Source organism: Bubalus bubalis, chromosome 9 (genome assembly GCF_019923935.1).
Source record: "Bubalus bubalis isolate 160015118507 breed Murrah chromosome 9, NDDB_SH_1, whole genome shotgun sequence".
NCBI classification, from domain to species: domain Eukaryota; kingdom Metazoa; phylum Chordata; class Mammalia; order Artiodactyla; family Bovidae; genus Bubalus; species Bubalus bubalis.
In genome coordinates, this window is record NC_059165.1 from 49136090 (window position 1) to 49146452 (window position 10363).

At 40.7% G+C, this 10363-nt stretch overlaps 1 protein-coding gene across 2 annotated transcripts in view; it reads left to right on the forward strand.

The window, feature by feature from the left end:
• DCTN4 (dynactin subunit 4) overlaps positions 1 to 9874 on the forward strand; it is a 32826-nt gene extending 22952 nt beyond the window's left edge. For both annotated transcript variants that reach the window (XM_006042017.3, XM_006042018.4), the window contains 2 exons: positions 4451 to 4548; positions 7278 to 9874. In XM_006042017.3, coding sequence (XP_006042079.1) covers positions 4451 to 4548; positions 7278 to 7491 — 312 coding nt within the window. In that variant the 3' untranslated portion in view covers positions 7492 to 9874. The remainder of the gene's footprint in view (positions 1 to 4450; positions 4549 to 7277) is intronic.
• The last annotated feature ends 489 nt before the right edge of the window (positions 9875 to 10363 follow it).

Consider the following 10363-nt stretch of genomic DNA (forward strand, 5'->3'; position numbering starts at 1 on the left):
AAGATTTAGCTTTGATCATGGCAGGCTGCTTGTTTGGTGTCTCTCTGACATTGGAATAAACTAGATTCCTTGGCAAAGCTTGCTGCTGCTGCTGCTAAGTCGCTTCAGTCGTGTCTGACTCTGTGCGACCCCATAGACAGCAGCCCACCAGGTCCCGCCGTCCCTGGGATTCTCCAGGCAAGAACACTGGAGTGGGTTGCCATTTCCTCCTCCAGTGCATGAAAGTGAAAAGTGAAAGTGAAGTCGCTCAGTCGTGTCCGACTCTTAGCGACCCCATGGACTGCAGCCTACCAGGCTCCTCCATCCATGGGATTTTCCAGGCAAGAGTACTGGAGTGGGGTGCCATCGCCTTCTCCGTGGCAAAGCTTAAGAGCTCCGTAATATCCTCGTCTCTTTTCTTCCATTACGATCTTCCCTAGAACAACTAAATCTAGCGTTCTCTAGATCATGCACATTAATGGTTGAGATCCAAGCAGATCCAATGGGTCATAAACTCTAATGTTCCTGGAGAATTACATATGCTACTCATTTTACCTAGAATTCTTAATTCTCATCCCACTCTTCTGACAGACATGCCCATACCTCTCTTTCTGCCTGAGGCATACTCATTCTTCAAGAAGCAAAGGAAATGACATTTCCTTTTAAAAGCTGATGTGCCTCAGCTAGATGCCCTCTGCTTACATAGAGTATGCATGTGTGTGTGCATGCTAAGTCACCTCAGTCATGTCCAACTTTTTGCAACCCTGTGGACCATAGTCTGCCAGGCTCCTCTGTCCATGGGATTCTCCAGGCAACAGTAATGGAGTGGGTAGTCTTGCCGTCCTCCAGGGGATCTTCCCGACCCAGGGATTGAACCCGCTTCTCATGTCTCCAGCATTGGCAGGTGCGTTCTTTACCACTAGCGCCACCTGGGAAGGCCTACATAGAGTATCAGTTCAGTTCAGTCGCTCAGTCGTGTCCGACTCTTTGCGACCCCATGAATTGCAGCACAGCAGGCCTCCCTGTCCATCACCAACTCCCGGAGTTCACTCAAACTCACGTCCTTCGAGTCGGTGAGAGTATACATGGCACTAAATATTAAAATAGGCGATTCTGACTCTCAGTATTACTTGAATGAATGAACTGAGACCTTTCTACATTTTATTTCATGATTCATTTAGTACTTGAAATTTTAGAACAAGAACTTTTCTCTGTAATAGGCCATTTTATTGTCTCATAATTCAGCATGGTATTTGTAACAAATCAGCAGAAAAGATGCCTATATCTTTAATTAGCTGTTATTCGAGTTATGCTTTTTAGTAGAGAATTTATCTCTTTATTTTTCCTTCTGCTTTTTAATGGAATCATTTCCCGGCATCACTTCCAAAGAGAGATGACACCCATCTGTCCTTGCTCCTTTTTAAAATAACACTAATGAGCTGTCTATCCAGTGTCTCTATCCAGATAGAAATAAGTGCCTGATAAATATACCCAGCTTATGAATTTGCTGCTTTTCTCTTTCAGCTCCCCAGCCACATTTATTTCCATAATTAGAAATGTTATTAACATTGTTATTTGTTAACCTCTAACAGAGCAAAGTTGAAGCCTAGTTACAACCAAAGGCTAAGTGTGAAGAAAACTGTTTTTCATGGCCATAAACATAGCCAGTATTCCCATTTCAAAAAATATGTTGGAACCACTGTTTCTCCTTTCACTTCAGTTTAGTCGCTCAGTCGTGTCTGACTCTTTGCAACCCCATGGACTGCAGGACTCCAGGCATTCCTGTCCATCACTAACTCATGGGGCTTGCTTGCTCAAACTCATGTCCAATAAGTTGGTGATGCTATCCAACCATCTCATCCTCTGTTGTCCCCTTGTCCTCCCGCCTTCGATCTTTCCCAGCATCCGGGTCATTTCCAAGGAGTCAGTTCTTTGCATTAGTTGGCCAAAGTATTAGAATTTCAGCTTCCACATCAGTCCTATCAGTAGAATGTTCAGGACTGATTTCCTTTAGGATATACTGGTTTGATCTCCTTGCGGTCCAAGGCTCTTAAGAGTCTTCTCCAACACTGCAGTTCAAAAGCATCAATTCTTCAGCCCTCAGCCTTCTTTATAGTCCAACTCTCATATCCATACATGTCTGCTGGAAAAACCATAGCTTTGACTAGACAGACCTTTGTCAGAAAAGTAGTGTCTCTGATTTTTAACATGCTGTCTAGGTTTGTCATAGCTTTTCTTCCAAGGAGCTAGCATCTTTTTATTTCATGGCTGTAGTCACCATCTGCAGTGATTTTAGAGCCCCCCAAAATAAAATGTTACTATTTCCACCGTTTCCCCATCTATTTGTCATGAAGTGATGGGACCAGATGCCATGATCTTCATTTTTTATATGTTGAGTTTTAAGCCAGCTTTTTCACTATCCTCTTTCATTCTTATCAAGAGGCTCTTTAGTTCTTTTTCCCTTTCTACCATAAAAGTGGTGTCATCTACGTATCTAAGGTTATTGATATTTCTTCTGGCAGTCTTGATTCCAGGTTGTGGTTCATCCAGCCTGGCATTTTGCATGATGTACTCTGCATATAAGTTAAATAAGCAGGGTGAAAATATACAGCCTTGACTGATGAACTCCTTTCCCAATTTGGAACCAGTCTGTTGTTCCATGTCTGGTTCTAACTGTTGCTTCTTGACCTGCATGCAGATGTCTCAGGAGGCAGGTAAGGTGGTCTGGTATTCCCATCTCTTGAAGAATTTTCCACAGTTTGTGGTGGAAACAGCCACATAGTCAAAGGCTCTGGCATAGTCAATAAAACAGAAGTAGATGTTTTTCTGGAACTTTCTTGCTTTTTCTATAATCTAACAGATGTTGACAGTTTGATCTCTGGTTCCTCTGCCTTTTCTAAATCCAGCTTGAACATCTGGAAGTTCACAGTTCACGTACTGTTGAAGCCTGGCTTGGAGAATTTTGAGCATTACTTTGCTAGCGTGTGAGATGAGTGCCATTGTGCAGTAGTTTGGACATTCTTTGGGATTGGAATGAAAACTGACCTTTTCCAGTCCTGTGGCCGCTGCTGAGTTTTCCAAATTTTTGGCGTATTGAGTGCAGCACTTTAACAGCATCATCTTTTAGGATTTGAAATAGCTCACCTGGAATTCCATCACCTCCACTAGCTTTGTAGTGATGCTTCCTAAGGCCCATTTGACTTCACATTCCAGGATGTCTGCCTCTAGGTGAGTGATAACACCATTGTGGTTATCTGGGTCATTAAGATCTTTTTTGTATAGTTCTTCTGTGTATTCTTGCCACCTCTTCTTAATCTCTTCTGCTTCTGTCAGGTCCATACCATTTCTGTCCTTTATTGTGCCCATCGTTGCATGAAATGTTACCTTGGTATCTCTGATTTTCTCAAAGACATCTCTAGTCTTTCCCATTCTATTGTTTTTCCTCTGTTTCTTTCCATTGATCACTGAGGAAGGCTTTCTTATCTCTCCTTGCTATTCTTTGGAACTCTGCATTCAGATGGGTGTATCTTCCCTTTTCTCTCCTTTAGCTTATCTTCTTTTCTCAGCTGTTTGTAAGGCATCCTCAGACAACCATTTTGCCTTTTTACATTTCTTTTTCTTGGGGATTGTCTTGATCACTGCCTCCTGTACAACGTCATGAACCTCCGTCCATAGTTCTTCAGGCACTCTGTCTATCAGATCTAATTCCTTGAGTCTGTCACTTCCACTGTATAATCAAAAAGGATTTGATTTAGGTCATACCTGAATGGTCTAGTGGTTTTCCCTACTTTCATCAACTTACGTCTGAATTTTGCAGTAAGGAGTTCATGATCTGAGCCACAGTCAGCTCCCGGTCTTGTTTTTGCTGATTGTATAGACCTTCTCCATCTTTGGGTGCAAAGAATATAATCAGTTTGATGTTAGTATTGACCATCTGGTGATGTCCATGTGTAGAGTCTTCTCTTGCGTTGTTGGAAGTTTTAAGCTTCCCCTTTATGTGTTTTTCTCCTTTATATGTTTTATGTTTCTCCTTTGTTTTATGTTATATGTTTCTTCTTTTTATGTTTTATGTGTTTCTCCTTTTTTTCTTTTTTTATACCACAGAGTATAGAGAACAATATACAGACACCCATGTTCTACCAGCCCCTTAAGAAATGAAACAGTGAAGGCACAATTGAAGCCCCCGTGTCCTCCCACTTGAATTACCCATGGCAACCCCAATGAACTAAGCACTCTCTTGACTTTTTCATTCCCTTAAATTTCTTTGTTCTTAATCTTTTATCATAAATGTCTGTATTCCCAAACAATATGTTTTTAAACTTTTTGTAAGTGAAGTAATGTATGTTTCTTGAAACTTGCTGCTTCCTTCTGTATGTCTGGGTCAGGGCAGTACTTTGCTGTATTCTATTGGATGAATGTTGTACAGTGCATTGACCCCTTCTGAGGCCAGCCTCTCTGTGCTGCTCTCCAGGTGGTGGTGCCTCCCAAAGAGCTCGTTTTAGCTGGCAAGGATGCAGCAGCAGAGTATGACGAGTTGGCAGAACCCCAGGACTTTCAGGACGATCCTGAGTAAGTGATCTTTCTGTGACTCGCCCCCGACCCACCCACCCACATACCACAGTTGGCTGGTTTACAGGAGGCCCACTGATAGATCTCAGTTTTCTTACCTGAATTTAAGTAATTTTTTCTTCCTATTTATTATTATTAACTGATATATATGAAGATATATTAGTGAAGTGAAAGTGAAAGTTGCTCAGTCGTGTCCAACTCTTTGTGACCCCATGGACTATAGAGTCCATGGAATTCTCCAGGCCAGAATACTGGAGTCGGTAGCCTTTCCCTTCTCCAGGGGATCTTCCCAACCCAGGGATTGAACTCAGGTCTCCCACATTGCAGGTGGATTCTTTACCAGCTGAGCCACAAGGAAGCCCATTTTTATATGATATATTAAATCATATATATGAAGAAGAAAATAAAATCTCACCACTAGAGATAAACACCAGTAACATTTCCATAATTAGGATCATTCTGTAAGCACAGTTTTTTAACCTGTGTTTCCCATGGTAAAAAATGTTCAGGTGTGTGTTTGTTAATGGTTGTGTACAGGGTACAGTACTCTGTCCCCAGAGATTTATCGTTAGATTTGTCGACTTGCCCACCACCTTTCCCTCTGAGTGATTAATAGATTTTATTCTCTCATACCTAATACTTCTCAGTTATTAACTGAGAAGTAAAAGCGAAACCTTTCCCAGATGAGGAATACTTTGGTTAGCTTTCAGTCTAAAAAACAGAAATCACATCTGTTATTTGAACAGAGAAAATTTAATATGAAGACTTGTTAACTGGGTAACTTTAAAAGTTAAAAAGAAATCTGAAATATCCCAGAGATGGCAATTAAGTGAAGCAGTTACCATCCCTAGGCCTAAGAGGATAAAGAGAAATGGTTAAAATGATTAGAATTTAGAAGCTTGAAGGAAGGAGGAGTCCCGTGGAGCTGCAACTCAGACCTCTGGGAAATGGGGGAGGGAGGGGACACTGCCTGACTAGTGCTGGCATGGCAGGCTGGCAGAGGAGGAGTGGCATGCTGAAGCTGGTTATGCAGTTGGAAAACTGCACCTGGATATGCCACTTCCTGAGTGAAGACGCATTGCTGGAGTGCTGCCCGCTGGAGCTGCACAGAGATAGGAGGCTCCCCCGGAGGAGCAGCCCTTCTTCCCACAGGCTACTGGTCTCTGTTAGAGCCCCTGAAGGGAGCCTGACAGGGAGCCAGCCTAAAAAGCAGGAGTGTGGTTAGCAGAATCCTGTGTCACAAAGCAAGATACAGAAAGTGGGCTTAGGGAATTCCCTGGCAGTCCAGTGGTTAGGACTGCACACCTCCACTTCAGAGGGCCCAATCCTTCCCTGTTCAGGGAACTAAGATCCCACAAGGTGTGTGGTGCAGCCAAGAAAATAAGAAAACAAAGAATGTGCTTTGAGCTGAAAAGCAATAGCATTTAATACACTAGTATAGGGCATATTTAAGACTTTTTAACAAAATGATTAAAAGCTTCCTCACCAAGATACTGGAGAGAACAAATATAATAACATGGGCCAAATTAGAGAAACCAAGTGACTGCAAAGGTGAGGTTAGTACAGTGATTGCAACACTTGGGTTAACTTCAGAAAGCACCAGGTTGGGTGTTTTAATTTTTTTTTTTTATTCCATATAGAGTACCAATCCCCACAGCTTCTCTTCAGCAGGTCTAGGTAGGCACCAAGAATCTGAATTTAAAAAAAAAAAAAAAAGCTTCCCAGGCATCAGTGGTTGCCTGGGAAATTAAGGCTAGAAAGAATTTTTTTTTAACTATTTTTAATTGAATTTTTTAAATGAATCTAATATAAATAAAAGATTTAGTTGGTTCAAAATGGTTGTGCTAGTATAATGCTTAATTATATTTCACATTATTGTACTTTTTAGGACTTCCAGATGTCTGGAAATTAATAGTACATAATAGTGGATAATATGTAAATGTTTAGTTTCAGTTACTTTTCTTAGAGTAGTTGAGTATCATTTGGATAGTAGATCAAGTTCTGTTTATTTCATTGTTTTTTACTTTTGAAGCTAAACTGTTTAAACACAAACTTCAAGTGCATATCAAAAACTGAGATGGAAACTTGAACTAGAGATTTTTTTTCTATTCTAAAAATTCCTAATTCACAGAGGCTATTTACAAGACACACTGATTTATGATATTCCAGAAATTGTTTAAAGCTCTGAGTTAGCATTAGTCTGTATCCTGTAGAAATATAACCACATGTTTATAAAAGTTAATGTGAAGATATGTTTGTAACAGAAAATCGGTGTAAACAAATTATGGTTGCTATGCACTCATTAAGTAAGATGGAGGAGATCTATGTACACCAATATGGACAGGTGTTTGTGATAAACAGTGGGGAAAAAACTTGTTACAGAATAGTGTGTCCCTTTTGTCTTGGTTAAAAAAGCATAAAAGAGTAAGTGCATGGAAAAATACGTAGTAGGTTAAGAGCCAAACTGTTGACAGTTTTTCTCTGCGTACTGGAGAAGAAAATAAGAAGAAAGATTCACTTTTTCCTATCTTAAGTTTTATGACTGTATTTTACTTTTGTAATAAAATAAGGAGATCGGCATTTTGCTGAAGAAACTCTTCATTGTTGACAAACGGGAGTCTGGTCATATTTTGTCGTCGGAGATTTCCTGTGGGCCATAAAATGACTGTGAGTCTAACTGGCTTGGCTGACCTGTGACCTGCTTAATCTGTGCTTATTTCCTTCCATAGCATTATAGCCTTCAGAAAGGCCAACAAAGTGGGTATTTTCATCAAAGTGACCCCACAACGTGAGGAGGGCGAAGTGACCGTGTGCTTTAAGATGAAGCATGATTTTAAAAACCTGGCCACTCCCATCCGCCCCATCGAAGAAACTGACCAAGGCACAGAAGTCATCTGGCTCACCCAGCATGTGGAACTCAGCTTGGGCCCGCTTCTTCCTTAAAATGTTCCACTGGCGGGCAGATCCCCAAGGACAGTATCACCACGAACCTGCGTTAAAATGTGGAAGCCGCTGCTTTGTTAGACCTTGTTTATAATGATGTACCATGCACTACTGAGTCCTGTTCCTAGGAGGGTGGGCGTGTAGGCAAGGCGTTAGGAACACAGCGACTGCTGTACCTCTGGCTCTCTCCTCTGTTCACACCCGTAAGTCTGTGTCTCCCTCACTGAACCCTGCACGTTGACTCACAACAGCATAGTTCCATCTCAAGAAAGGATGTGGCTGTTCCTTGGAGTGGCATTCAATTGACCACTTGAGAAACTCCATCCTATCTCCTGACCTGATCTCATAAAGGATCAGTCTCACAGATGAAAACGTAAAATAACCAAAAGTTAGACCTGCTATTGATGACCTGGCACTGGTCTCAGTGTTGTACCAACTGCTTTTTGCATTCCACTGGATATAGTCTAGCACTCTAAATATATATCCCTTCCCTTGCCTCCTGGCTTCCATCCATTTGACAGGAAAATAGAATTGTCACATTGTCTTTAGTTTTGCGATGATTGGAAGGACCTGTGAAATAGTTAATGCACCTTTATTTGACCTCTTTAAGTGAATGTAGGATACTTATGTATTAGTTGCTTTAAAAATCTTTTTCCCAGCAGAATATGGAACTTTTTCTCTTAGGGAAAATTTGAGAAGGAAGCAATTGCATGTCATGTCACTGGGGTGGCAAATTCTATTCATTTTAACTGTTGCCACAATATCCAGGGATTGATGCTGCCACAGGGAGGCATGCTTTATATGTCTTACCCCATACCCCTTCTCCTCTCTGCCTCTTTAACTCAGTAAGTTGTTGAGTATTTGGGACCCGGAAAGAGCCCAAAGAAAACTTGGTGGGCAAGTTCACTTCTGGAATGCAGAAAATATCTTAAAGGTTAGATTTTTATCATGATCTGAACTAATGTTCTTTCCAGTGATTGAAGAGGAAAGTAACATTTGTAATCTCTTGAATCCAAAACTGGATATTAAGAAAAAAACCTTCCTCCTTCCTGAGTTTATGACTTTTATCATAGGTTTGTCAAATAAGACCATTTTGATCATAAACCATAAAATAGTTCAACAAGCAGCCCAGAATACTTGCCTGACAACACACATGCTGTTTTCACTTGGTATCCTGGAGTTGGCTTGCCAACCTTAGTTTCTGTGATGTGTTCTAAAATGAGACTTGACAAAGTAGACCACCAGCTGCACCACGTTTCCATAAATGTATTGTTAGCAAGTGGCCAACAGACTTTTGGGGGAAAGAGAAATTTCCTGAGTATACCCTGGTTTTGTTTCTAAGTTCAAGCCTTTAGTTAAAAAAAAAAATGTATATAGCAATTTAAAATATAGGACACAGTAACTTTTCAGCTCCCCTTGGAAGGTAGAAATATTTAGGAAACCTTTGAAAGACACTAAATAGTACTCTTAAGATCAAACCAATATTATGAAACAATATTCCACAGAGTAATATATATGCTGCAGTGTAAGAAAAAAAGAACTCATATCTCTAATATTATGACAGTAATAAGGCTTAGTCTCTTAGGAGTTGGGGCAGCATGTTGTATAATGACAAATTTGCAAACTGTAGAAATAGTTTAAGTTTTTGTGACCGTACAAAGTGTCAAATCAATTTCTATTTCACTGCCCGCTACAGCCTGCTGTGACGCCAGTGCGGCATATTTGCCAGTGGAGGAGATGAGCCTCAAGGTAGAGAAGAACGTCCTGTGTTTACATGTTTGCACAGACTACACACTGTTAGGCATTTATGGCATATAGCTGGTGTTTGTTCCCAGAAATAACAGTGTTGAAGTCACGGGTCTCATCACCCCCATGTGACACAGAAACACAAAAACACTTTTGATCATAGAATTGTTTCCTCAGAAGTCAAATTAGCTTGCAGAATAACAGAGCTCTTGATTTACTGTTTCCTCGAGATAGTTTTCACTACAGGCTGGTAATTCTGTGTGTTAGGAGAAATGGTTCAATATCTGCAGCTGGTGAATTTGGACTTTAATTTGTTCATTTTTTATATTAGATCAGTGCAAGATTTTTAAAGTATGGTGAGTGTGTACCACTGCAAGCAAATTAGATGTCATTAGCACTAGAAACTGCAATTTGGGGAACTTAATCTGAATTTGTGATTTGATTGGCCCACTAGAGTTTTCTTTTGTTCAGACTGTTAATAGACTTAATGAGCTAAATGTCACGCATATTTGTAAAGAAATATACTTTTTGGTCCATTTTGGGAATGAGAGGCACTCCTTGGTCTTTATGAATGACAGGTCACTATTTTGCCTTATTGCTTAACTTCATGTAGTGAAATAAAGCAGACAAAGCTTGAGTGTGTCTTGTTTGGTTTCATGATGGCTGATTGGAGTAGCATGCCAGTGCTTGGGGAGGGTGGAGTCCGCAGTTAGCCTGAGAGTCAGTGGGGCATGCTCCCTTCTCATTTCTTAAAATGAACTAAGGTAAAACCTCAGCTGAGTTCACTGTAACATTATATAGGTAGATGTTGCTTGAGCTCCCTATCTCAGAACTGTTGTGTAAATGTTACATTGTTAGGACTCTACCAACTTTTCTCCTGGATCATTGCTTGCAAAGATACCTTTTAAATGTACAAGTAGCCACTCATCCACTTTCATTTGTACTCAGCTTTTCCCGCCTCTTGTTGTAGTGAATTTTTCATGTTCCTCTTGTCTAAAGCCAGTGCCACCACTTACTGCGCTCAGTCTCACCTTCTTACCTATTCAAGGAATGCACTTCAGCAGTTTCTCCCCCTCCCTCTCTTGCATCATTTCCATTGGCATGCTGTGATTTATCTTTTAAAAAA